At 59.5% G+C, this 27,933-nt stretch overlaps 1 protein-coding gene and 1 long non-coding RNA gene across 2 annotated transcripts; both read right to left on the bottom strand.

Annotated features, from left to right (window-relative positions):
• Window positions 1–19: 19 nt before the first annotated feature.
• Window positions 20–8,351, bottom strand: MAPK8IP2 (mitogen-activated protein kinase 8 interacting protein 2). The gene is made up of 12 exons (XM_051839237.3): window positions 8,059–8,351; window positions 7,228–7,333; window positions 6,018–6,296; window positions 5,821–5,914; window positions 4,486–5,715; window positions 4,165–4,240; window positions 3,902–4,074; window positions 3,713–3,822; window positions 3,102–3,209; window positions 2,933–3,003; window positions 1,038–1,136; window positions 20–704 (listed from the first exon to the last, which is right to left on the bottom strand). Exons 1-12 carry the CDS (start codon window positions 8,121–8,123, stop codon window positions 632–634), a joined length of 2,484 nt encoding a protein of 827 aa, XP_051695197.2. The 5' UTR covers window positions 8,124–8,351; the 3' UTR covers window positions 20–631.
• Window positions 8,352–17,667: 9,316 nt separating this feature from the next.
• Window positions 17,668–27,854, bottom strand: LOC149123663 (uncharacterized). Its single transcript, XR_016216459.1, has 2 exons — window positions 26,612–27,854; window positions 17,668–18,904 (listed from the first exon to the last, which is right to left on the bottom strand). It is a non-coding gene; the product is annotated as an uncharacterized LOC149123663 (long non-coding RNA).
• Between the last annotated feature and the right edge of the window lie 79 nt (window positions 27,855–27,933).

Raw genomic sequence — 27,933 nt, 5'->3', positions numbered from 1 at the left:
CCCTTACAAACAGCCAGGGTCACACCAAGCATAGAGTTTATTGAGGCCACGGCAGCGAGCGGCCTGCGTGGGGAGCGCACTGGGCTGCAGGGCACGTTAGCAGCAGCAAGCGGATGACGGTGTGGGGCCGGAGGAGGACCCTCCCAGCAGAGTCCGGGGCCTGGGTAGCAGCAGGGGCCACTCGAGCTGCCCCACACTCCCTCGGAACCCCTGCTTCCCCTGCGCTCCCTGTGGGGTGGGGGAGGCCTCTCTTTGTCCGAGGTCACGGAAGGGATGACCCCTGGAGATTTACTATAAAAATTAAAATTCCTTTATAAATCACGGGGGAGGGGATCATTTGGGTGCCTGGTGTCACCGGCACCAACAGAGCCTTGCCTCCCTCCACACCTCCTGAAGTTCTGACCCCAAAGGAAAGAGCAGAGGGCAAGGTTTGCAGGCACAGAGAGGGAAGGGGGTGACGAGGGACGATCAGAGGAAAAGTGGGGGGCACAGGGGCTCCATCAGCCCCGGGGATCTAGGACGAGCACTGCGGCCCCGAGACTCCCACAGACGTAAGGCCTCACGTGCCCCCAGTCCAGTCCTCGCCAAAGCCGCCGGCTGGGCCCAGGCTGAGGGGCGGGAAGGCAGGCGGCTACTCCAGGTAGATGTCCTCCGTGGGGCAGGCGTAGGCCAGGTGCTCCTGGTAGTACTCCAGGAAGGCGCGGCTGCAGGGAGAGGGTCCTCAACCCCTAACGGTCTCAGAAGTCCCCCCACCGGCTCTCCCCCCTTCCTCCCTCACTTGAGCCCCCCACGGTCCCCCACCCACAGGACGTGGCCATGTCACCCCACAGTCCAGTCCGCAGCTCTCCCAGCCAGCCCCTGTCTGTGCACTGGTGCCCTTTCCCGCCTGGCTCTCCCACCCCCACCTCTTCACTCCCCATCTCCAGGGCCCCTCCCCAGACCTCCTGCTGCAAGACTTCTGCCCCACCTGCTCAGCTCCCCACCCCATCCTCGTAGCCCTGCCCAAAGCCGGAGCACCCCACCCGGGACCCACTCACCCCACACTCTGTGCCACGGGCCTCATGGACTCCTGTGAGACGAAGACATGGCAGGCAAAGCGGCTCAGCAGCGGGTGCTTGGTGATGAAGCCAAAATAGCTGTGGGGAGATGGTGTGGAGGGCGTCAGGACCTGCGCCACCCCGTGGGATCTGGAAGCAAGAGGAGGGACAAGGGCTTGGGGACAGGGGTGCGGTGCAGTGGTGAAGCTGCCCCTTGGGATGCCTGCATCCTACGGGAGTCCCAGCTCTGCTTCCTGTCCGGCTTCCTGCGGACGCGCACCTCGGGAGGCAGCAGGTGATGGCTCAAGTGCCTGGGTCCCCGCCGCCCAATCGGGAGACCCAGATGGGGCTCCTGGCCCTGGCCCAGCCCCCTGTGTCGCAGGTATCTGGGGAGTAAACCATTGGGTCAGAGACCTCTCTGTGTCTCTGCCTTAAAATAAATACAAAGAAGTGAATGAGCGTTGTCCAAAGGAGCAAAGATGCCTTCTCTGGTCGCAGGCCAGGCCAGCTCTGGGCACCCTGCAGCAGTGCCTGCCTTGGGCTCGCTCCTCGGCCACCAGGGCATCCAGCTCTCACCACCGATGCTCTTTCCTGCCCAGGGCCTGAGCGAGGCCTTGGCCCTGGCCTCTCCTGCTCGATGCGGGCTCCCTCAGGCCTCCTCTGCTGGGCCAGGCTGCGAAGCCCTGACACAGGTTGGACACCAGCTGAGACGTCAGTCCCACCGCTGCTCCTCCACCCCCCTCACCACTGCCTTCGATCACCCCTCTCCCGAGTCTTCTGTCTTCCCATGCAAGACCTGAGTCACCGTCGGTGGGCACGGCGAGGGGCAGCCACTCCTGCACACCAGACTCCAGTCCCCCGGGCCCCAAAACTGTAGCCAAGCAGAACCACTGGCCCATGCCTCAGTGGGCTACGCACAGGGGCCCGTGCTGGGATGGGCACCGCCACCTCGCCCACCCCCACGCCAGCCTGGCCACCCCCTTCTCGCACCGACTTGCAGCTGGGTCACCAGCACGCAGCCTCCCTTGGGAGAGGAACAGGCGCCCTCCGCACCCCTCCCGCAGTGCGGGCCTCCCCTGCTCACCTCACGTGCCCCAGTCTCAGGGCTGCCCCTGCACGCTGCCCTGGCTCCTCACCCTTCAGAGCAGTGCCTCACGGCGCACGCCATCACCGTCCCCTCCTGCTCTCACCGTGGGGCCCACTGACCCGGGACACTCTCCTGTGTCCTCCCAGAATCCTGCCTCCAGTGGCCCCGCTTGTCCCCGCCCGCCCGGCTCCTCTCACGGTCTCCACCGCGGAGACCCAGAGGTGGAGGGAGGCCGGAGGCTCCTCCTCTTCACCCTGCCTGGCCACTTTTCTCCTGACGGTCCGTCAGCCACTGGCTCCAGGCCGGGCCTTCCCTAGGGTCTCTCTGGCAAATGCCAGCTTGTTGCAGTCTCTCGCCATCTCCTCTGTGCGGGGGTCACTCCCGGCCCTCCTAGCTGCCTCTGCACGTGCACACTTCCCATCGTGACCTGGCGCCTGGATGACCGGGGTCAGTCGTGAGTTCACAGCAGCCACGGGCAGCTGGTCAGCCTGACTGGGTCACAGCCTTCCACGGCCAGCAGGAGGCCCGGCTCCCAGTGACCCCTCCAGCTGCTGCACTTACACCCAGGCCTGGCCAGCTCCCTGCGAGGCCCCGCTTCCCGCCCACTTCACCTGCTCGTCCACTTTGAGGCTTGGCTCCCCTCTGGGACACGCAACATGCCCCGAGCTCCTCACACGCAGTAGCCTGTCTGGCCCATGTCTCCCGGGAGCTCAGGTGGGCACCAGGGGTGCAGGTGGAGCGCTGAGGTGGTGGGTGGGGCCGGGGTACGGTGGCCCCCGGTTTGCGGGGACTTGGGCGGCAGACTCACCAGCTGTTGCGGGGGTGGCAGCCGCAGAAGGAGATGTTCTTCATCTGGAAGAAGTGGCTGCAGCGCTGGAGCTGCAGTGCAGGCGCCCGGGTCAGGCCGCGGGGGCAGGGCTGCGCTGCCGCCTGCCCCTCAGCCGGACCCCCCTGCCTCCCCCAGGCCCCCAGCCCACCTCAGGCCCTCCTCCACTCAGACTCAGCTTGACCCCTCGCAGAGAGATCTCGAGGTCACAGGAGGCAGGAGGGCGCAGGTGGACGGTCAGTTTCCGGGCAGTGGCAATCTGGGGAAGAATTTGGGGAGAAGCGGGCCGTGAAGGGCCTGTGAGGGCCTCCCTCTCCGCCTGTGGTGGAGTCTCTCTAGACTAGACCTGAAAATTCCTGGCATCGAGGCCGGGAGAGGGGTTTGGTCAGTCCTCAGGGTAGGGGTGGGGGCAGTCCCTCCTCTGCACCCAGCCTGCCCCATCCCCCCGCCCGTCCCTCCCACCAGGCAGCTCCCCACCCTGCCCCTCACCGCCTGGACCCTGCAGCCCTCAATCCCAGGGGTGCGGGTGAGCAGGTGTCCACTCAGTGTCCTCTGAGTCAGGGAGTGACCCATGGGGAAGGGGCGAGAATTGGGCTTGGTTTTCAAAAGGGAAGAGGAGGGGCCGGCCGGAAGGCGAGGGCCCCACTGGACGGGCCAAAGGACCTGGGGGTGAGGGGCCAGCTGCCAAGCTCTGCCCTGGGCCCCTCGCTGCCCCTGCAGCAGCCCCTGAGGCTCCCCGGAGGCAGCCCCGCCCCCACAGACCTTCTGCATGGCTGCGCACAGGATGCCGTTGCCCTGGTGACAGGGCACCTCCACGGAGCCCAGGAACTGCACGTCGAAGCGCTCCACCCAGCAGGGGCTCCGCTTGCTCCCTGCGGGTCACACGGGGCCCAGGTCAGGAGGTGGGGGGAGGCCCGGGGTGACACGCCCCCCTCAGGGACAGGGCCTCACCCAGCAGGTCTTTGGCAGGGCCGGGCACCGCATGGGCGTAGAAGGCGGGGAACACACCACGCTCTCCCGTGCGCATGTTGAAGCCTCGGAACCAGAAGTCGTCCTCCTCGGCCTCCACCAGCACCGGGTCGTCCACGTCCAGCTCCAGCTCGTCCGGGTGGCGTGGGATGAACCTGTGGGCGGGGGAGGAGCCGCGTCCACCAGCGTCCTGTGACATCCGTGGCCCGAGCTCAGGGAGCCGGTGGCCGGGAGGGAGGCTGTACCTGAAGACGGCCCGGTGAGTCTGCTCTCTCTCCTCCCCGTTCACCACACAGGAGAAGAGGCCGAAGGACTCGGTGCCTGAGACACAGGAGGCGGCGGTGGGGACAGCGCTGCCAGACCTGCCCTGGGGGGGCGCCACCCCCGCCCCGCCCCAGTCCTATCGGAGTCCTGAGTGGAGGGCGGGCTGGGGGCGGAGCTGCCCTTCCCACCCCATTCCCTGCCCAAGGGGCATCTGGAAGAGGGCAGTGCTCAGGCCTGGCCACGCCCAGACCCCCAGGCTGTCCTGGACCTCGGTGGGGCAGCTGGGGCCAGGGACCACTCACTGGAGGACCGAGAGGTGCTGTTGACAAAGACGTTCAGGAACTTCTTGGAGAAGGTGAGGTCGGGGCTGTCGGGAGAGGCGTCCCCGGGCACCTGATCGCTAACCAGCAGCGCAGCCCCCGGCTCCTCCTCGCTGGCCTCGCCGCCGCTGTCCTCGCTGTCCGTGCCCAGGCCGGCGCAGCGCCGCAGGCTCACCAGCTCCAGCTGCGTGTGCTCGTCCACCACCAGCGTGTACTTGACCGCGTCGTACACCAGCGAGGCGTCCAGCGGCGGCACCGCAGGGCCTGTGCCTCGGCCCCCCGGCCGCCCTGCGGGGTCCCCGGCATCGTCTTCGTCCTCCTCTTCGTCCTCGTCTTCCTCGTCCTCCTCCTCGGAGCAGGCGGCTGAGCAGGTGCGGCCTGAGCGGGTGGCGTGGCCCGGGGCAGCCCACAGCGGCGTGATGGTGTCGTGGGTAGGGTTGCTCAGGAAGAGGCAGGGCCCCGGCTGCGCGGGGTCGGGCCGGGGCGCGGCGGGTGCAGGGGGCGGCGGTGCGCACAGCGTCTCCATGTCCACCAGCTCCACGCCACCTGTGCCTGTGCCAGCCTCGGGGCCCCGGGAGTCCTCAGCGGTGCTGCCAGGCGGCCCAGGCTGGCGTGGCGAGGGAGACAGGCACTGGCCCGGGCAGCGGATGGGCGAGGAACCCTGGGAGATCATGCGGCTCACCAGGTTGCTGAGCAGCCAGGGCGAGTCGGCGTCCTCGCTGAGGTCCGGCTCCGACTCGGACCCCGACTCATACTCGCTGTTGGTGTCGTCCTGGCCCACGGGCAGGAAGGCCGGCCGGCGCGGGGGCTCGTGAGGGGGCTCCGGCTCCGGCTCGGGCTCCGAGGCAGGCGACGAGGCCTCCTCGATGGAGTTGGTGAGGTGGGAGGAGCGGCCGCTGCTGCTGCCCCCGTCGCTGCTCAGTTCCAGCTCCGTCTCCGAGATGGACGAGATCATGCGCCCCAGCCGCGCAGCGCCGGCTTCGTCGGAATCGGAGCCCGGCGATGACAACTCCTGGCTGCTGCGCCGTCCCCCAGGGCCCCCGCTGGAGCGGCTTCTCAGGTCGGCCTCGATGCCGGGATCCGAGGCGGGCGAGGCCCCGCCGGGCGCCGGGGGCTCCAGCGGCCGGTTCCCTTCACAGTCGCACCCTGGGGGCAGCGGTGCCTGCGCCTCACAGGGCCCCGCAGCGGTGGGCGGGAGGGGGCCGGGGAGCTCTGTGGTGCAGGGGGGGAGGGTCACCGCGGTCCGGGGCCAGGCCCCCTCCCTCCCAGCACAGACCACCCGCCCTCCCCAGCTGCCGCCCTGCCCCCACCCCTCACCTCCGAGGGGCTCCTGGGGAGGCGAACACGGCACAGTCTCCTGCCAGGAGGCTGGGGCTGCAGGGGCGAAGCCGCCGTTGTTGTTCAGGGAGTCCTGGGCAGAAGGAGGAAAGAGCCTCTGGAGACGGCCCAGCCCCAGCGCCTGTGGCAGCCACACAGTTCCGGGTGCCTGACCCGGCTCTGCCGCAGGTCCTCACCTGGGCTCCCAGTGTGGTCAGGTGGAGAGTGCTGGGCCGGTGCTTGTGGGGCTCCTCCAGCGAAGGGGAGGGGATCAGCGGCTCAGGGTGAAGGGCCTCGGAGCCAGGGCCACCTCCCTCCTTGCCCTCCCTGACGCCCTCCTCGTCGTCCTCCTCCTCTTCCTCTTCGTCCTCCTCCTCCTCCTCTTCGTTGTCATCGATCATCTCAAACTCTTGGAAGTCGTCCTGGAAGGAGCAGATGGGATGGGGCTGCTCCGTGCGCCCCAGCGAGAGGCTGTCCTGCAGCAGAGGGAGACAGCAAGGTTGGGCCCAATCAGGGGCGCGTCCCCTCAGTGCCCTTTGCCCCCCGCAACAGAAGACGCTGTGAATCTGCTTGAGACACGCGGGGAGGCCCGAACTCCACGCAGCGCCTTCTGCCTCACCGCCCCCCCCATGTGCAACACCAGCCTCTGCCTCCCTCGGCACCCCGGCACACGCACGACTGCTGCTCGAGGGTCTTGCTCACCCCCACCAGACATCAGGCCCCATCAGGTCAGGGCACCCATCCCCAAGAACAGCCCGCGGGGCTCATGGCGACTGCATAAGCGGAGACAGCACACGCTGGACGCGCACCAAGCTTGCACCAGCCCCGGGGCTGCTGGCACAGCCCGTGCCTCTGCCTACAATCCCTCTCCTCCGCTCCCCCCCCACCTGCCCAGCTCCTGCTGGCCTCGGGCCTCAGCCGACATGCGTCTGGGACTGTCTCCTTCCCCGGGGCATCCTGCGTCCCCTGAGGACCCAGCCCTGGTGCTGGGGGGCCACTGTCCCACACATCCTCCCTCCAGCCGGGCTACAGCTGCTGGCTCCGTTCCCAGCACCGGGAGCCCCCAGCGCCCACCACAGGGCAGCTGCTCAGAAGTGTTCTTGAGTGAATGAACACGGAGCCGGGGCAGGCGACAGAGACGGAGGCTGCAGAGCCGGGCGGAAGGGCTGAGCTCTCTCTGGGAAGTGACCTGAGGACAGCCTGGACACTGGTGGTCAGGGCAGGGCTTCCTCGGAGAGGAGGGCCCGAGGCAGTCAGAGACATGGAGGCCGCCTGGCAAAGGAGCCATCTGCTGGTTCCCTCTTCCCAGGCTGAGACCAGAGCCACCCTAGATCTGCTCGCGAACACAGAGCAGAGTGGACGCAGGCCCTCCCGAGCTGCTCCCGGCCACCCGGCGGTGCTCCCCACCTTTTCACAGTGGTCCGAGTCGTAGCTGAGGCCCAGGCCACAGTCGTCAGTGATCTCGGACAGATCTTCATCGTCAAACTCTTCCAGGCTGATGTCCTGGGGAGGCCTGGGGAGGAGGCCGGGGTCAGGGGGCCCAGCCTCGGAGTCCTTGCCCAGCAGCTGGACCCGGAGAGGGCCCTGGGATTCTCCGGGCTCCGAGGCCCACATCCTGCTGTCCGCGTGACCCCCAAGCTCTGCGCTCCGGCAGCGGATCCCCTCCCCCACCCAAGCCGCACAGGGAGCCACCCCTCCCCCACCGTGCCCCTTCCTCCCAGCCCCCCTCCCCACGTCCACGCCTGAGTCTCCAGGGAGTCGGCAGGGGGAGGGGAGCCACCGCAGCGCGGGTAGACAGGGAGGGGCCGAGCCCCCCGGGAGAGCCTGGCTCGCTGGCCCCCTCCCCTGCCCGAGGCAGGAGTGGGGCAAAGATCCGGCGTGCTCGCCGCCAGGGCCCTCCACCAGCGAAAGGCCCAACAAGGCCAAAAAGGACACAGCCCGGCCGGCCGCGCGCGCAGCCTCCCGCCGAGCGGGCGGCCGTCCCGGGGCTGCCCGGCCTGCGTGCGGCGCAGGGTCGCCAAGGGGAGCGGCGGGGGCCTCGGGGTGGGCAATGGGGGCAGCTCGGAGGCTCCGAGCCGAGGGGTAGGGGGTGGGGAGCGGGAGCCGGGGCCTTCGGGCGGCAGCCGGGCGCGGCGGCGGCGCCCGGGCCTGAGTCCGCAGCGGCGGCGGGCGCGGGGTGCAAGCCTGGGTCGGGTGAGCCGGGCCGGGCCGCGAGGGGCGCGGCAGGTGGGCGCTTACCTGCAGCCGGGCGGCGACAGCGAGTGGAAGGTGGACAGCGAAAACATCTCCGCCCGATCCGCCATCTTCCCCGGGAGAGGCCGCGACTGCGGCGGGGGCGGGGACGCGGCGCCGAGCCCCGCGCCTCGGCGTCCCTCCCCCGGCCTCACCCGCTCACCTCGTGACACGCCCTGCGACACCGCGCGCCGCGCACCTCGGCTGCCCGGGCCCGCGGCCGCGCCAGCGCCAGCGCCGCGGGAGGGGGAGCGGGGCGCGGGGCGCGGGGCGGCGGGGACGCGGGAGCGGGCGCAGGGGAGGGGCGCGGGCGGGGCGGGCTCCGGGCGAGGGGGAGGGGGAGGCTCCGGCGGGGCGAGGTCTTTTCCGGTGAACCCCAGGTGAGCCAGGGCTGGTGGGGCGGCCACGGGGTCCCTGCGGGAAGGTCTGCAGGTGCGGGGGCGCCCAGGGCAAGCCCGGCGGGAGCTTGCGGAGGCGAAGTGGAAGCAGACAGGGTCTGGCCCCGCAAACCTCGAGGGGGCTGCGCGGGTTTGGGGGCTGCTTGCGGATTCAGAGTGCAAGTGTGGGGGTCCCAGCCCGGATGCGAGCTGATTCCGGCCTGGGCGGCCCACGGACAGGACTGCAGGAGCTGTTCCCCCGAGGGTGCTGGCGGAGCTGTTCCCCCTGGGTGCTGGTGGAGCTGTCCCCACAGGGTGCTGGTGGAGCTGTCTCCTTGAAAATTTTGGCCAAACTGTCCCCCACGGGGGTGTTGGTGGTGCTGTCCCCCACAGGGTGCTGGTGGAGCTGTCCACTCTGGAGTGCTGGTGGAGCTGTCCACTCCGGGGTGCTGATGGAGCTGTCCCCACAGGGTGCTGATGGAGCTGTCCCCACAGGGTGCTGGTGGAGCTGTCCACTCCGGGGTGCTGATGGAGCTGTCCCCACAGGGTGCTGATGGAGCTGTCCCCACAGGGTGCTGGTGGAGCTGTCCACTCCGGGGTGCTGATGGAGCTGTCCCCACAGGGTGCTGATGGTGCTACGTCCCCCACAGGGTGCTGGCCCCAGGGACGTCTGCCTGCAGGACAATGCTCAGGCCTGGCTTTGAGCTGCTGGGGGCAGAGCTGCGCCTTCCGTGCACAGTGCACATGACTCACTGTGGACAGAGGAAGCAATGGCCCCAGGAAAAGTTCCAGTGCCAAAGCTCTGTTCGTGCCTTTGAAGAAACCGTTTCTTGGGTGAACACCATGCTGCTAGCTCTGTCTGCTGAGTGCACCTCTGGCCTCACGCTGAACCAGGTGGGGGTGCTGCATGGGGATGGAGCTCGAGCAGTGGCTGTGGGTGGTCAGGGACTGATGGGACCAGTCGCTAGACAGAGCTAGGGGTCTTTGTGGAAATCTGGCCAAAGGAGGAGGCTGGCATTTCAACAAGAATGCAGTGTAGTTTACCCTTTTCCCGTGGCCCTGATTTTTTTTGTCTGACTTCTGTGGGGAGAACCAGGCATGGAGATGAGTGATGCCTGGAACCTGCAGGGCAGAGGGGTCTCACGCCGCTGGGATGGCAGCGTCACCCGAGTGGCAGTCTCCCTGCTGGGCTGATCAGCTTACCTGTTGCTGTGCTGCAGCCGCAATTCAGCTTGGCTACAAGACTTTTCTGAGCACAGCATTTGCTCGTTTATCTTCCCCTCCCCAGTGAGTGAGAGCTGCAGGGGTCAGAGCTGCTTTCCTTATCTTCCTTTGAACCTCTAGGCTCCAAACGCAGTGCCTGGTGCAAATGCATGAGCCAACGCACGAGAGCATGATGTCACCGTCACACTGTCCTCTGAGGAGCACCGAGAACATTCCCTGTTTCTGAGGTTCAAGGAATCTGGACATACGTGTGGTTTTCAAAAAGTGCTATGGAAAAACAGTACATGGCTTTTGCACCAAAACAAACTTTATTTTTTATTTCCATTCTCCATGAACTTTTTGAAGTGCTTTCATATTAACCATTGCCTGACTTTCCCCCATAAAGCTCCAGGTCTCTTCCCAGAATTTGCAGAGCTCTGAATTCAACTACCCAGATTTCCTTTTGACCCCAACCTTGTCATTAAAAGGTTAACTTGGATTTACACATAGGTGACACTGAACATCTGGTTGGTCAGTTCTGCAGCCGTTGACAGTTCAAATGACTTCTGTACGCAGCCTGCGGGATTTGCGTTCAGCTAGAATTGCACCTACCCGGAAGGAACAATTCTTTCAAATATGAGTCCATTTATGTATTTATTTACTTTCATTGTATTTGAAAGGCGAGAGACAGAGACAGACAGGTGGAGAGAGAGCTCCCCTGTGCTGCTTCATTCCCCAAATGCCCACAACAGCCAAGGCTTGGCCAGGTGGAAGCCCGAGGAGCCAGGAACTCATGCAGGTGTCCCCCTGGCATGTGCAGTAGCAGGAAGCTAGATGAGAAGTGGAGCCAGGACTAGAACCCAGGCAGCGGGATATGGACGCAGGATCCCAAGTGACGTTTGCTGCCCCAAGTGCCTGCCTCAGAGTTGACTCCCACGAGCCTTCGTTAGCTCCTCTGCTTCTTCGTTTCCTCTTACCAGAACCACCCCAGGTCCCAGGAGTGTGCAGAGCACAGACTGGGGCAGCTCCCTGATGTTCTCGGTGGGAGCTCCCATCGTGCCTCCCAGAGCACAGCCTTGTTTATCTCGGACCTGTGGACTGTGGTCTTTCTACGTTTCATTTGCTGAACATTACAGTTAGTTGTGCATTAAGCCTGTCATTATAGAGTGCACTGAAATTATGTTTTGCCAAAATTAAAGAAAAGGAGGGGGTTGAGGTAGGGAGAGATGCAGGGAGGGAAATGTGATTATCATCTTAGAATTGTACCTATGAAATACGTGAGACCTATGCTTTTTTTTTTTTTTTTACAGGCAGCATGGACAGTGAGAGAGAGAGACAGAGAGAAAGGTCTTCCTTTACCACTGGTTCACCCTCCAATGGCCGCGGTGGCCAGTGCGCTGCGGCTGGCGCACTGCGCTGATCCGATGGCAGGAGCCAGGTGCTTCTCCTGGTCTCCCATGGTGTGCAGGGCCCAAGCACTTGGGCCATCCTCCACTGCACTCCCTGGCCACAGCAGAGAGCTGGCCTGGAAGAGGGGCAACCGGGACAGAATCCGGCGCCCCGACCGGGACTAGAACCCGGTGTGCCGGCGCCGCAAGGCGGAGGATTAGCCTAGTGAGCCGCGGCGCCGGCCTATGCTTTTTATATTAATAAAAAATTTTAAAATCTTTGTCTTGCCACCACGTTTTGAACATAGGCAAATTACTAAACCCCTGTGGGTCTCAGCTTATGCATCTATGTGATGCTATGAGAACCCCAGGTATTTATCAGTGCTCTGTTCCCTGCTCTTTTTTTTTTTTTAAGATATATTTATTTATTTGAAGAGCAGAATAACAGAGAGGCAGAGAGAAAGGTCTTCTTTTTGCCGTTGGTTCACCCTCCAATGGCAGCCATGGCCGGCATGCTGCGGCCAGCGCACCGCGCTGATCCGATGGCAGGAGCCAGGTGCTTCTCCTGGTCTCCCATGGGGTGCAGGGCCCAAGCACTTGGGCCATCCTCCACTGCACTCCCTGACCACAGCAGAGAGCTGGCCTGGAAGAGGGGCAACTGGGATAGAATCCAGCGCCCCGACCGGGACTAGAACCCGGAGAACCCCAGGCATTTATCAGTGCTCTGTTCCCTGCTCTTTTTTTTTTTTTTTAAGATATATTTATTTATTTGAAAAGCAGAATAACAGAGAGGCAGAGAGAGAGAGAGAGAGGTCTTCCATCTGCTGCTTCACTCCCCAATTGGCCACAATGGCTGGAGCTGCGCCAACCAAAGCCAGGAGCCAGGAGCTTCTGCAGGGCCTCTTACATGGGTGCAGGACCCAAGGACTTGGGCCACCTTCTACTGCTTTCCCAGGCCCCAGCAGAGAGCTGGATGGGAAGTGCAGCAGCCGGGACCTGAACCAGCGCCCATGCGAGAGGCTGGCACTCAGGCGGCGGCTTCACAGCACTCGCCCCTCTGCTCCCTCCTGTTCACACTGGATTCTGCTCCTCCAAACCCAGGGCTGCTGTGTGCAGCTCAGATCGTCTCTGCTGAGGGAGCTTGTGCTCCTTCCATGGTGTGCATTTCATCACACTGACACCTTTGCCCCACGTGGCCCTCAGGCCGCAGCAGCAGCCCCCCCCCCCCTTCGCAGCAGTGGACAGCGGCCACTGCTCCTGACTGGCCACTGCCAGTATCCTTCCAGAACCCTTTCCTTCTCAGGTGACAGAAAGACTTTTTCCTTCTGCCATGTGAACCCCTCTTTGCTGTAGGTCCGTCAGTGGCAGCGCAGGTTCCATCATCCTGGCCACAGCAACCCCGGAACAGCAGGGGACGTCTGCCAACAAACTTCTCAGAGTTCAGAGGACGGAGTGGCCATTTGGCCCAGCACCTGGGTTTGATGCCCCTCCAGCTCCTGACTCCCATTCCTGCTAACGCAGACCCTGGGAGGCAGTGGCGATTGCTTGAGTACTTGAGAAAACCTGGATCGAGCTCCTGGCTCCTAGGTTCAGCCCCTGCCCAGCCCCCGCCCAGCCCCCGTTGTCCTGGGAGTGAACTGGTGGGTGGGAGCTCTGTCACCTTGTCTCTGACACCCAAATAAATTTGAAAACATTTTTTGAAGAAAATAAATGCAGGCCGGCGCTGCAGCTCACTTGGCTAATCCTCCGCCTGTGGCGCCGGCACCCCAGGTTCTAGTCCCGGTTGGGGCACCAGATTCTGTCCCAGCTGCTCCTCTTCAGTCCAGCTCTCTGCTGTGGCCCGGGAAGGCAGGGAGGATGGCCCAGGTCCTTGGGCTCTGTACCCGCAAGGGAGACCAGGAGAAGCACCTGGCTCCTGGCTTCAGATTGGCACAGCGCTCCAGCAGTGGCGGCCATTTGAGGGGTGAACCAACAGAAAGAAGACCTTTCTCTCTGTCTCTCTTTCTCACTGTCCAACTTTGCCTGTCAAAAAAAGAAAAAAAAAGAAAAAAGAAAAGAAAAAGAAAAAGAAATGCAAACTATCCATCTTCTTTTTTTATTTGTATTGCATTAAAATCACAAAATAAAAGAGTAAAAGGCTAAACTACAGACAGAAATATTTATAAAGCTGAGAAGTCATACCTTGTTGGCAATGCAGTCCTAAACCCTCCCGAATATAGGTCTTAGCGTCCAGCTAACCATTACCTCCTACTTCTCCCCTCTCTTCCTGTATTGCCATGACACCCACAATTCTCTGATCTGTAAGAAGCATGTGACGGGCACAGCAGGCCAGGCCAGTGCTGTGAGGCGGGCATCCCACCTGAATGCTCCTCTGCTCTGAACCAGCTTCCTGCTAGTGCACCCCGGGTGAAGCAATGATGGCCCAGGCACTGGGTGGCTGCCACCCACACAGGGGACCTGCATGGAGTCCTGGACCCCTGACCCAGCCTCGACTGTTGCCAGTATTTGGGAGTGAACCAGTGGGTGGAAAATCTCCCTTTCTGTCCCTATGCTTTTTTTTTTTTTAAAGATTCATTTTATTTATTTGAAAGTTACAGAGACAGAGACAGAGACAGAGAGGTCTTCCATCCGCTGGTTCACTCCCCAGATGGCCACAACAGCCAGAGCTGCGCCGATCCGAAGCCAGGAGCCAGGAGCCTCCTCTGGGTCTCCCACATGGGTGCAGGGCCCAAGGACTTGGGCATCTTCCACTGCTGTCCCAGGCCATAGCAGAGAGCTGGATTGGAAGAGGAGCAGCAGGGACTAGAACCAGCCCCCATATGGGATGCCAGCGCTTCAGGCCAGGGTTTTAACTCTCTGTGCCACAGTGCTGGCCCCCAGCCCTATGCCTTGCTAATAAAACGGAAAAAAAAAAAAAGATTTTAAGAATGAAATTTGAGAAGGACCCCAGTGAGGAGCTGTTGCCTGGGTCTTCGCTGGGCTCTGCTTGCAGTCAGAGCTGCTTGCTCACGAGCTGGCAGCGGATACGGAGCACCCGCTGGAGCTTGGGTTGGGGCTGTCACCCAGACCACCCCGGGCACGGAGGACCTGGGCCGGTCGGGCTTCTTTCACAGGGCTGGCTTCCACCAGAGCGAGTTCCCTTGGAGGGCCAGCTGGAAGCTGCATGGCCTTTTCTGTTGCAGCCTTGGACGTCAGCTGGCATCACTCCCACCACACCTGCACATCCAGCGTGAGACGGGAACTGTAGACCCGGGTTTGGAGACCGTGCTGTGAGACCACCACACGCTGCAGGCCGTCAGTCCCCCCAGTTCCTCACTGGCCACTCGAGCTCCTTGTGTGAAATGAACTCATGGGCTTCTCTTCTGAGTCTTTTCCCCATCATCAAGGATGCACCATCTAGAGTTAAGTAAACAACACGTCCGCATCTTTTTACAAAGTCACGGGCTTATAGCATTTAGTCTCAAAGCAGAGGACAGCAAGGAAAGTCCTTCAGGTTTATAAACGAAACCTAACAAATAATTATTCCCTTCCAAACCAGAGGACTATGGTGTCAATGAATCAAAGACTACTAAGTGTTGCTATTATCAACAAGTTTTTATTCTTAAAAATTTATTTGAAAGAGTTACAGAAAGAGGGAGACACACACATACATACAGAGAGAGGGAGAGAGAGGGAGAGAGAGAAAATCTTCCATACACTGGTTCATTCTCCCAGATGCCCAAAACAGCCAGCACTGGGCCAGGCCAAAGCCAGGAGCCAGGAGCTTCTTCCAGGTCTCCCTCACGGATGGCAGAGGCCCACGCACTTGAGCCATCATCCACTGTTTTCCCAGGCCATTAGCAGGGAGCTGAATCGGAAGTGGGGCATCCAGAACATGAACGGGCGCCCGTATGGGATGCCAGCACTGCAGGCAGCACCATATCAGCAAATTTTTTTTTTTTAATTTTTGACAGGCAGAGTGGACAGTGAGAGAGAGAGACAGAGAGAGAAAGGTCTTCCTTTGCCGTTGGTTCACCCTCCAATGGCCGCCGCTGCAGCCGGCGCACCGCGCTGATCCGATGGCAGGAGCCAGGATCCAGGTGCTTTTCCTGGTCTCCCATGGGGTGCAGGGCCCAAGCACCTGGGCCATCCTCCACTGCACTCCCTGGCCATAGCAGAGAGCTGGCCTGGAAGAGGGGCAACCGGGACAGAATCCGGCGCCCCAACCGGGACTAGAACCCGGTGTGCCGGCGCCACAAGGTGGAGGATTAGCCTATTGAGCCACGGCGCCGGCTCCATATCAGCAAATTAAAAAAAAAAAAAAATCTTTGAATGTCTCGATAGCCTCCGTCATATAAACTTCTTGCTCAAAGATGGTTTTCCTGAATGCAGAACGGGTTAGGGTCATACAGTCTCCACACAGGGACAGTCAGGGCACTGTCCACGCCGGGAGCATGCAAAGGGACCCCAGCAGTGTCCCAGAGGAGAACAGCTGGACGGGGTCCCTGGGCACAGCCTCCGCCTTTCCCCAGCCCCTCCCCCACATACACGGACGTTGGGAGCGACGGTGGCTCCTCCTGGTAGGCTGAAGGAGGCCATTTCTGCCCACAAACGTGCTCCACCGGTTAACAAAAAGTGCCCTTGGTGGGCTACATCCTTGGGCTCCAGGGACAGTCAGTGCCCAGGTAGCTGGGAGGACGGCTCTCCCTCCCTCCCCGCCCACCTGCACTTCACACACCTCCAAGTCAGCTCCTCACACTTCTGAAAGAATCCCACATCAGGTATCCCATAATGGTGACGCCCCCACGCGGTCAGTCAGCATTTTCACCGCTTCTGGAACAGCACGGGGAACCCAGCTTGGAGAGTCCCAACTTCAATCCCAGTTTGCTTTATTCTTCGTCCTAAGACTCACAAGGATGTGCTACTGCTGTCTTAAACAGTCACTGTTCCCTGAGATCTGCCCAAACAACAGGGGGCTTCCACTTGCTGAGTCACTCCCCAGACGCACCTGCTCCAGCTGGGGTGGGCTGGAGAAGTCCGGATCCAAAGCTCACGCTGGCTCGCCCACGTGGGTGGCAGGAGTGCAGTCGCTCCAGCCACCCCTGCTGCCTGCCAGGGTCTGTGTGCGCCTGAAGCTGGAGTCAGGCGCGGGAGCCAGCAGCCAAAGCCAGCAAACTGTGATGTGAGATACGGTACCTTGACCAGTGAATCCACTGCTAGGCCAACGGCCCTGGGCCTCTCTCCACCCCGTGACCTAAACACCCCCCAGAGGCCCCGTCCTCAAACACCATCACATCAGAGACTAGATTTCAACATGAATTTTAGGGGACACTAATATTTGGGGTACAGAGCCACCGTTCAAGCCCAGGGCTTGCTTACCTCAATGCCTACATGAGATAAATAGAATAATCTCACGCAAACTACGTAAGGTTGCACAGGCTGGGCTCCCACTCACTACAGTCCCGTGTTCAAACACACAGTATCGGATTTCCCTTATTTAAGTCACCGCTACTGAGGCCAGCGCTGTGGTGGAGCAGGTAAAGCCGCCGCCTGCAGCGCTGGCCTCCCGCATGGGCACCGGCTGGTGTCCCGGCAGCTTGACTTCCAATCCAGCTCGCTGCTAATGGCCTAGAACAGCAGCAGGAGATGCTGCAGAGTCGGGCTCCTGCTGCACACGTGGGAGACCTCAGTGGAGCTCCTGGCTCTGGCCTGGCCCAGCACTGGCCAGTGCGGCCACTTGGGGAGTGAAGCAGCGGGTGGCAGATCTTTCTCTGTGTCTCTCTGCAACTCTGACTTTCAAAACCACAGATCTTTAAAATAAATAAAGCACAGCTATTCCAGGTCTCTGAGTTGAAGGCCACACACTGCTCAAGTAGGGATGGATGTCTGACCCGGGGGCGAGGCGGCCGGGGAGCTGTTCAGGCCCCCATCAGAGTGCCTGGGCTCAGTCCGATTTGGTTCCTGATCAGCCTCCCGATAAGGCAGATCCTGCATTAGCACCCAATGGGAGATTCACTGGGTTCCTGCCACCCACATGGGAGACTTGCGCTGACTCCCACACAGCTTCCACCCAGTCGTTCCACACACCTGAGTGAGCCAGCAGACGAAGCTCGGTCTCTAATGAATGAAGCAGGGGCTGGAGTTGTGGCACAGCAGGTTGAGCTGCCGCGTGAGAAGCCAGCACCCCTGGCAGAGGGCTGGTTTGAGACCTGGCTGTGCTGCTTCCAACGTGCGCCCGCTAACGTGCCTGGGAAAGCAGTCAAGCACAGCCGAAGCGCTTGGCCCTGCCACCCAGTGGGAGACTGGCACGGAGCTCCTGGCTCCTGCCTTTGACTTGGTCCCGACCTGGCTGCTGTGGCCATTTGGGAGTGAACAATGGAGGGCAGATCTGTCTGCCTTTCAAATAAATAAATATTTTAAAAAGTTAATAAAATAATTGCCACAGTATAAAACTAGATAACTACTTTGGAGATAAATTTAGCATTGCTTAATAAAACTGAAAATGCATCATGCTAGGATTCCTGCGGTTCTCATGGCTTCCTAGAGTCCCCAAGTCACTTCAAGGGGATCAGAAAAGCCAAAGTTATTTATAACAATACTGTGGACCTTTGCATCAATAGTGGAAAAAAAAAAAAAAACCCACAATGGTTGGTGAGACAGCTGTCTACTTTTTTTTTTTTTTTAAGATTTATTTATTTGAAAGAGTTACAGAGAGAGGTAGAGCCAGAGAGAGAGAGAGAGAGAGGACTTCCATCCACTGGTTCACTCCCCAAATGGCTACAACGGCCGGAGCTGCGCCGATCCGAAGCCAGGAGCGAGGAGTGTCTTCTGGGTCTCTCACATGGGTGCAGGGGCCCAAGGACTGGGGCCATCTTCCACTGCTTTCCCAGGCTCATTAGCAGAGAGCTGGATTGGAAGAGGAGCAGCCGGGACTCAAACCGGTGCCCATGTGGGATGCAGGCACTGCAGGCTGGGACTTTAACTCGCAGCACCCCAGCGCCAGCCCCCGTGAGACACCTGTCTTCTTAGCACAGCCTAGAGCAGTGGCACCAAACTGTGACAGTGGCCACCGGATTCGTCACGCCGCCTGCAGGGGACTGCAGTTCCACCTCAGAACTTGTCACCGTGACTGTCTCAGTGCTGACTCCTTGCAAACATTCAGGTGACCCTAACAAGCCTGAGCACGCACATGGAGCAACCGTGCTCTCCATCTCTCGGGAAAGTCTTCCCTGCCAGCGGATCCAGCCAGTTTCTCACGGAGCACCATTTTACTCGAAAGAACAACTTCCGAATCGTGGTTCTTCAGGCTTGGGCAGACACTTCCTCAAGAAAGGAAGCAGGTCCCGTCAACGGAAACTGACAACGTCGCTTCCAGGGAACAACCTGACCTTCCACGCAGAAATCAGAGCTTGGGGAAGCCTGTGTCCACCACCGTGAGCTTCACTCCCCGATACTGAAGGAATCTGAGGAGGAGCTTGGTAATGACATTCACGCATTCTTTCTGATGCTATATAATACACGTGCCAACGTTAGAAAGATCTGCCAGCACAGAGAACCACTATTTTCCAAGAGGCCATTGTGTGTTCAAAAGTGATGTAAAGGATCCACTTGGGGGCCGGCACCGTGGTGCACTAGGCTAATCCTCCGCCTGCAGTGCCGGCATCCCATATGGGCACTGAGTTCTAGTCCCGGTTGCTCCTCTTCCAGGCCAGCTCTCTGCTGTGGCCCAGGAGTGCAGTGGAGGATGGCCCAAGTGCTTGGGCCCTGCACCCGCATAGGAGACCAGGAGGAGGCACCTGGCTCCTGGCTTCAGATTGGCGTAGCTCCGGCCGTTGCCGCCTTCTGGGGGTGACCCATCAGATGGAAGACCTTTCCGTCTGTGTCTCTCTCTGTCTGTAACTCTACCTGTTAAATAAATAAATAAAAAATCTTTAAAAAAAAAAAAAAAAGATTCACTCAGTGCCAAGACAGACTAAGGGCAGAAAATGCTTGTGGTGTGCTGTCGGGTTCCAGATGGCAACTAACTTTTAAGAAGTTATCTCTTGGGAGCAGGTGTTCAGCCCACGAGTTAAGAGGCCCACCTCCCACACTGCAGTGCCTGGCTCCTGACTCCAGCCTCCACAATGCACACTCCCGGAGGCAGCAGTGTACCTGGGTTCCTGCCACCCACGTGGGTGACCCAGGTTGAGCTCCCGGCTCCTGGCTGTGGGCCCAGCCCAGCCTGGCAATCATGAGCACCTGGGACATGGACCAGCGAGTGGCAGTGCTCACTCTCCCTCTCTCCACTTAAAAGTGGTTTTTTTAATGATTTATTTATTTGAAAGGCAGAGTTAAAGAGAGGGAGAGAGGGAGAGGAGAAACAGAGAGAGGGAGAGGGAGAGAGGGAGAGAGAGAGAAAGATCTTTCATCTGTTGGTTCAATCCCCAAATGGCTGCACTGGCCAAAGCTGGGCCAGGCCAAAGCCAGGAGCCAGGAGCTTCATCCAGGTCTCCCACTCGGGGTCAGGGGCCATCCTCTGCTGCTTTCCCACGCACATCAGCAGGGAGCTGGATGGCAAGTGGAGCAGCCGGGACTCAAACTGGCGCCCACGTGGGATGCAGGCACTACCTGCTGTGTCACTGTGGGGAGCAGCTCGGACTAGACTGAGTTACTGGAATTAAGACTTATCCTATGCATCTGCTCTCCCACAATATGGCGCTGGGAGAGAAGAAAACAGCTTCTACACAGCTGCCTCCAGTTCAGCCAATAAACTGTAGGACTTGCTCCTGATTGGAGGAGAGCAGCGTACTCGGCGTGTGGGCAGCCGAGTTGGGATTGGCAGAGGAGGACTATAAAGGAGGAGAGAGACGGCATGCACCAGGAACATCTAAGGGAACACCTGTGCAGCCCCCGAGAGAGCCGGCCGGCGGTGTGCCGCTCCCCTGCGGAAGTGCGGAATGTGGCCAGGGGGAACTGCCCTTCCACGGAGGTGGAAGGGATAGTAGCCAACCCGGGAAGAACCAGCAGCAAACCCGGGAAGGGCCGAGCAGACGAAAGAACAGCGCAGGATCCTGTGTCGTTCCTCCACGAAGAGGGGGAGCGACATAATGGTGCCGTGACTCGGATAGGAAACCTAGGACGGATAGGAAACTTAGGAGGGAAGAAACGGGAAGAAGCAGGAAAATGCCGGAGAGAGAGACTAGCAAACAGCCTAGGGAAAAGCCGGATGAAAAAGGTGCCGGAAGAAGCTATTGAAAGCCTAGGCATAGACTCAGATACGGACTACAGGGGGAAGCTGGGAGAAATCTCTAAGGTCGAAAGCGAAAGTGAAAGCTAGAACAAACAGACTCGGATGCGGACTGTGGGGAGAGGCCAGGAGAAATGAGGGAGGAGTATTGTTGGAGGAAAGCTTGGGGAAACATACCGGGTAGAGAAAAGTGTTAGGGAAATTGAAGCCGCGGGGGGCAGGCCAAGGCGGAGACGAAAGCCACTTTGGGATTCTCAAGTTAGCCCGGGAATAGGGGGCGAAAAGTTAAAACCAGAAGCGGAAACGTAAGCCCGGTTGGGATCCGTCTGATTAGCCCGGGGAGCAAAGGACGGGAAGCCAAATCGTGGGGCGGAGACGTGAGCTGGGTTGAATTCGCCAGGTTAGCCCGGGGAACTTAGATTGAATGCTAGTGGCGGAGACGTAAGCTACGCTGTGTGACTCGCGGAAGCCGCCGCGTGCAGAGAGAGCACGGGGCGTGAATAGATAGGGAACGCGGGGCTGGCGCGAGGCCGTGGTTCAGACGCGAAAGGGCTAGTGCGAGACCGCGGAGTGTGCGCGCGAAGCCGAGCGGCTCACAGCCGGGAAGCTGCCGAGAAGCAGCCTCGGGGCGGGCGCCGGGAAGCCGCGGGGATAAGAGAAACAGAAGTTTAGAAGTAAAATGAGAGAAATAGGAATGCTGGAAGATAGAAGTAAAGTGAGAGAAATAGGAATGTTGGCAGACAGAAGTAAAGTGGGAGAAATAGGAATGCCCGGAGATAGAGAAATAGAGGAATAGAAAGGCCTCCCCACAATACTGCAATGAGAAGGCTTGGATTCGGTCTGCCTGATTAGTGAGGCAATGAGCACCTGCGGGCGGCTAGCAGCTTATGCGCCGCAGGTCACCGAAGACAGGCACGAATTAACATCAATAAGGCCTCCCCACAACACGGCAATGAGAAGGCTTGGATTCGGTCTGCCTGATTAGTAAGGCGGTAAGCACCAGCAGGCGGCTCGACCAGAGTATGAGCTGCAGGTCACCGAAGACAGGCATGTATCAGCGCCTAAAAACCTCCTCACAACATGGCGAAGAGAGGACCCGGATTTGATTTGCCTGATTGATAGGACTTGTAAGAACCTGTGGCAACTCTAGCAAGTAGAGCAGAGTGTGTGCCGCGGGATACCGAAGACAGGCGCGTATCAACGCCAAAAATAAAAAGAAAGGGGGATCTGTGGGGAGCAGCTCGGACTAGACTAAGTTACTGGAATTAAGACTTATTCTATGCATCTGCTCTCCCACAATATGGCGCTGGGAGAGAAGAAAACAGCTTCTACACAGCTGCCTCCAGTTCAACCAATAAACAGCAGGACCTGCTCCTGATTGGAGGAGAGCAGCGTACTCGGCATGTGGGCAGCCGAGTTGGGATTGGCGGAGGAGGACTATAAAGGAGGAGAGAGACGGCATGCACCAGGAACATCTAAGGGAACACCTGTGCAGCCCCCGAGAGAGCCGGCCGGCGGTGTGCCGCTCCCCCGCGGAAGTGGGGAAAGTGGCAGGGCTCCATCTGGGCCCCTGTACCCACATGGGAAACCTGGATGTAGTTCCAGGTCTGGGCTTTGGCCTGGCCCAGTCACGGCCATTTGCAACCATTTGGGGAATAAATCAGGAGATGCGGTATCTTCCTCTCTGTAACTCTGCCTTTTAAATATATAAATAAATATAAAATAAGTAAAATGCATGCTCAGCTCTCTGCTGAGCCGCCCGCCTGGCCTACCCAGGTGTATTCTCTCCATTCAACCATGTAACCTCACTCTCGTCCGGTCTGAGTGACTGGGCACCCTCTGTCCCTTCTGTTCTGACCGATGCCCTATCCCCAGTAAAACTTTACTACTTTGCCAAAAAAAAAAAAAAAAAAAAAGTGAAACATTTGCAAAAATGTAAAACAATGCGACCGCCTTAACCTGTGCTGCTGTAGCAGACTCCCAGATGAGGCCTTAGTGACAGCTTTTGGCTCACAGTTCCGGAGACGGAGGGGCTGGCACCGTGGAGAGGCAGGAGGGACGGAGCTCACAGCGTCAAACCCTTTCAGAAACAGAATTAATCAACGCGCAATGACGCCCCGTGATGCCAAGCCTCCCATCTGGCTGTGTGGGGATTGAGTTTCTGTGGCTTTTTCAGGGGCACAAGCCACAGCGGCCACTGTGCTCATTAAAGTTTTATTTTAGAAAACAGTTGTCCAGCTGGCGCCGCGGCTCACTAGGCTAATCCTCCGCCTTGCGGTGCCGGCACACCAGGTTCTAGTCCCGGTCAGGGTGCCAGATTCTGTCCCGGTTGCCCCTCTTCCAGGCCAGCTCTCTGCTGTGGCCAGGGAGTGCAGTGGAGGATGGCCCAAGTGCTTGGGCCCTGCACACCATGGGAGACCAGGAGAAGCACCTGGCTCCTGCCATCGGATCAGCGTGGCGCACCGGCCGCAGCACGCCGGCCGCGGCGGCCATTGGAGGGTGAACCAACGGCAAAGGAAGACCTTTCTCTCTGTCTCTGTCAAAAAAAAAAAAAAGAAAGAAAAAAAAAAGTTGTCCTCCGTAAGACGCTGTGTTAATGCGAAACGGAGTACTGTCCCTGAAAGCGAGTAACTAAGTCCTGCCTCACGCATGTGCCACACTCCCTCAAGCATTCAGGCAGAAAATTCAAGTCCACCCAACGCAGAAAAGTCAGGCTGCACCAGAGCTTCCCAATGCAATACTCAGGAACTGGGACACAGGAGCAGCAAGCGGACTGCGAGGGAGAGAGAAGCTGCTGGGGGGAGAAGGGTCTCGAGAGGGACGGCCCCAAGTGAGCACAAGACAGGCAGCAGGTCACGGGAGAGGGGGAGGTGGTCTGACTGCAGAGGCATCTGGGAGCAACGAGGAACACCGTGGCCACCAGACGCTGGGAGAAGTGGGCATTGTGGCACAGTGGGTAGAAGCCCGCTTGGGACACCCGCGGCCCTCACCTGAGTGCCTGGTTTGAGTCTTGGATACTCTGCTTCCTGATCCAGCACCCTGTTAATGCACACCCTGACGGGCAGCCAATGAAGGCTCAAGTACTTAGTTCCTGCCACCCATGTGGGAGACCCAGGGGGAGTTCCTGGCTCCTGGCTTTGGTCTGAATGGCCCTGGTTGTTGTGGGCATTTGGGGATTGAGCCAGTGGATGGAGGATCCCTTCATGTCTCTCCCTGTCACTCTGCCTTTCAGATAAATCAATCTTTACAAAGAAGAGGAGGAGAGGGGAGAGGAGGAGGGAGAGGAGGCAGAGGAAGAGGAAGACGCAGCAGCAGCAGCTGGAAGAGACAAGCAATGGGTCCTCCCAGAGCACCTGACCAACCCTCGACTTGGGCCCTTTTGACACTGGGTTCAAGCTTCTGACCTCCAGGCCCACGAGACAGCCCATTTCTGCTATTTAGGTCACTGCGTGTGCAGTGATCTGTTACCACGGCCTTAGGAAGCCCACAGTGACCGAGTTACAATCATTTCTGCTATTTGAGTCACTGCGTGTACAGCGATCTGTTACCGCGGCCTTAGGAAGCCCACAGTGACCGAGTTGCAATCATTTCTGCTATTTGAGTCACTGCGTGTACAGTGATCTGTTACCGCGGCCTTAGGAAGCCCACAGTGACTGAGTTACAATTTAATCGTGAGCACATCACCAAAGTCAAGGTATAACTTAGACCAGGTGGTCTACTAACCAAAGTCATAGGTATAAATCAGATGAAATAAACAAATCTTTAAATAAAAAATAACATAGGAAGAAAAAATAACATAGGAAATAAGTCTATATATATAAAAAAACTGCTGCACCCCTCAGGTCCACTTGTACGGTGTCCACTCTGACGTGCTTCTCAGGGACGAGGCTGACTACGGCCTCTACAAAGGCTGCGCCATGAGAGGCTGGGGGACCACACACAGTCCCACTGCCACAGCTGCTCCCAAGGCTGGGGCCGGTCTTCATCATCTCTGTCCTCTGCCTCACCAGACGGTGATCCTCGCCGAGGACACTGTGGCTAGGAGAGGCAGGTCCGTACCCGGAGCCAGGGTCACTTCCAGCAAGAATGAATCAATGCCCTCTCCTGGGCAGGTCCGGCTCCGTCAACCTGCCACTCAGTGAGGCATCGGTGCCTCTCGGATGGTCCACCAGGTGCTCAGTAGCAACCTTGCCTGAGGACAGGCCATTTAGCAGCAGTAACAATTATTTTTAGATTTATTTTATTTATTTCAAAGCCCCATAACAGAGAAGAAGGAGAGACAGACAGATCTTCCATCTGCTGGTTCACTCCCCAAATGGCCACAATGGCTGGGGCTGGGCCAGGTTGAAGCCAGGAGACTGAAACTCCATCTGGGTCTCCTACCTGGATGGCAGGTAGGCACCTTCGCATGGAGCTGGGTCAGACGCAGAGCAGCTGGGACCTGCACTTGTGTGCCAACAGGGATGTCAGGGTCCCGGGAGCAGCTTATGCACTAACATCACCGCCCCAGCAGCAGCAACGGCTAACCCTGGTGAGACAGTGCTCACGCTGCTGTCACCAGGAGGACTCGCTCAAGGGTCCAGTGCACAAGCTCGAGGGTAGCCAAGGACAGGGCTGACTGACATCCACACTGTCCACTTAGTTCCTCAGTGCCTCCTCTGCACAGCTGCTGACCAGACAGATGTGCCCTTCCTGGGAGCACTCGATAGGCCCTTCTTCTCCCTGGGGGCTGCTTGTCTCCAGTCTTCCCCTCTTGCTCTTTCTGGGCCCCTGGGCAGCCAGCAAGACATCTGTCACAACCCAGAAGCTGCTGGACTGCCCACTCATGCCACTGCTCTGCCTGCTCCTCCACACAAGGTAGAGGTTCGAGTGCTTCACGCTCGGCCCGTGGACTCCCCCCGCACAGCCACCGAGTGGCACTGCAGCTCAGAGTGGCTCACTTCCCTCTTATCAACTCATCACGCTGACTCATCTGTGAAGCAGATTTGAATTTTTTCCCATCTGTTAAGTGAGACGCACTGGTACAAAAATATGGAAGACGTGGGGCCATGACCACCTCTTTTTGGACAAGCCTGGGTCTAATCCCAAGGACGCCGTTCCTGACTCAGTGGATCGACACGGATGCCAGACTTGGTTGTGTGGCCATCTGATGCCCCATAATCAGGCACTCAGCCTCCATCTGAGCCTGGCAGCCGGATGCTGGCTTACTCCCCAGAGAGCTGCCACAGCCAGGGCTGGGCTAGGTGGAAACCGGGAGCCAGGAGCCTCATTCAGGTCTCACCCACTCCTCGTGGGGGGCAGGGGCCCAAACACTTGGACCATCTGCTGCTGCTTCTCCTCGGCCTTAGCAGGGAGACAGATCGGAAGTGGAGCTGCCAGACTTGAACTGGTACCCGTACGGGATGCCGGTGTTGCAGGCGGTGGCTTTACCCAGTCTGGCAGAGCTGCCCTACCCACGCCCCCAGCTGCTGTTCTCACTTGCTGAGTAGCTCGTGCCTACAGAAGCGTGGTCTTTGTCCAGAACCCTAGGAATCTGCACACAGGGCCCCTACCGACCACAAACAAGCCCAACTCGAGCCCCCAGTTCTCAGAGTGGCAGGGGAGCCCACCCCTCACTCCAGGTCTTCACCTGAGCCCTCTTTCCAAGAAGTTTTTCCAGCTATCCAAAAAATGCAACAGAATGCTGCTCCCGAGTGTGGTACTAAGGACCCCAAAATGCAGATCATCAAGTACTGTGCTTCCTCTGGCACAGGGCTGCCTCAGTCTCTTATCTAGCATGATGCTCTCACCCTAAAACACTGCACCCCTAAACGCTGACAGATGTGTCAGGCCCCAGAATCTCTGGGCATTTCTCTCGCATTCTCTGGCCTGCGTTGTCTCAAGACCACAGCATGGTCACGTCCTTCTTCACCCTGTCCAACCAGTATGATGCCACCAACACCGTAACTCCCCACGGACTACGCTATGACAGGACAGGAGAGTGAAAACAGCCCTGAAACAACACATGGCAGAAAGCCACCTTCCCAGGGCCGGCGCTGTGGCGTGGTGGGCTCAGCCTCCGCCTGCTGTGCCGGCATCCCATACAGGCGCCAGTGTGTCCCAGCTGCTCCTCTTCCGATCCAGCGCTCTGCTATGGCCTGGGAAGGCAGTAGAGGATGGCCCAAGCGCTTGGTCCTCTGCACCCATGTGGGAGATCCAGAAGCTCCTGGCTCCTGGCTCTGGATCAGCCCACCTTTGGCTGTTGCAGCCATTTGAGAAGCAAACCAGCAGATGGAAGACCTCTGTGTCTCTCCCTTGCTCTGTAGCGCTACCTCTCAAAAAAAAAAAAAAAAAAAAAAAAAAGCAACCTTCCTACCGAATGGGAACCATGTTCAGCACAACCTTACGTGATCAAGTCCCAGGGTGCGTTACTTGGCTCCAGCTGCCACAACTGGGGACACTGTGGCTGTCTGTAGTGGTCTCCGTTGTTTACAGGAATCCTTCTGGGTTCTCCAGGGGCCGTTCAGGTGAATTATGGGATGCAGTTGGGCCTCCGATTAAGTCTTTGAGGCAGAATAACTGCCATCATCCGGGTCACAGGGCTGTCTCTGATGCACTGCCCTGGAAGGCTTGGGGCTGGGGAGGGGGCAGTTTCAGGAGCTTCCACTTTGTTCTTTCCACATACAGTTCTATTTCAGAGGCCCAGGGTCAAAGGACAAGCCCATCTTACTGCTGGACAGACACTGAGACCAGAGGGCCCACATGCTTCGGGCACCCTGGCACAGGTGTCAGCTCGAACTCTGTACCGAACAGCCCTTGAGAGGCCGGCTAGTCTCTTGTCCAAACCAGGCTAACTGGAGAAGGACTTGTGTATACGCTCATGGTGCCAGTGTAGGATCCTCCTTGAAAAAGGGCACGCCTCCCCCTCCCCCCCCACCCGCCCGGACGTGGAGTCCAGGTCTCAGAACGAGCTCAAGATCTGCACCGAGCGAGGGACCGCGACTCTCCACTGCAGCACTGTTGACATCACAGTCGTTGTCCATTGTTGACATCAGCCTTCTGGTCAACTCTTGGTTTCTTCCCGGTTGCCCACATCAAAGCCCGTCTCCTTTCCCCAACGAGCACCGCCGGTGCAGCACGCCCGGTCACAGAGCCCTGAGGCTCAAGCCTGCCTGGATGCAGCCCTGGCCTGGGCAAAAGCGGAAATGCGGGGGCATGCACGCAAAGTGGGACGCCCTCGACACGAGACGGGCCGTGGGTGCCTGGAGCAGACCCGGCAGGCAGGCGTCTGCTCCTGGGGCTGGAGGCAAGTCGTCTGCAGCAAGGCGGCCTCGCGCTTCCACTGCAGGGCGCCTCCGCCGCGGCTAGGAGTTTCGGATACCCCGATTCATCAGCATCGCGCCAAGCGTCCCCGGTCCCCACCGTGGCCCACACGCCTCACTCGGAACCCCTGACGTGGGCCTCTCGTACGTTCCTCTTCTCCAGGTTCAACCACACTCAGGCTCTCCCGGGGGCAGGGGAAGGGAGGAGCGCGCGGGCCGGAGACGCAGCCGCCACGTCGGGGCCGCTCGCCGACCTGCGGAAGCGCCTCCTCCCTCGCGGCCCAGGCCCACGGCACCCCTGCCAACCTAGGTTCGGACGCGGGTGGATGACGCGCTGCCTCGACCACGTGACGCGCCCGACGGCTCACTGATTCGTCTACGTCATTTTCCTGGGCCCGGGCCACCGT

Source organism: Oryctolagus cuniculus, chromosome 11, assembly GCF_051225735.1.
Source record: "Oryctolagus cuniculus isolate XC-2025 breed Fujian yellow rabbit chromosome 11, ASM5122573v1, whole genome shotgun sequence".
Taxonomy (NCBI): Eukaryota; Metazoa; Chordata; class Mammalia; order Lagomorpha; family Leporidae; genus Oryctolagus; species Oryctolagus cuniculus.
The sequence above is the reverse complement of the archived record's forward strand: the minus strand, read 5'-3'. Positions and strand labels throughout refer to the sequence as shown.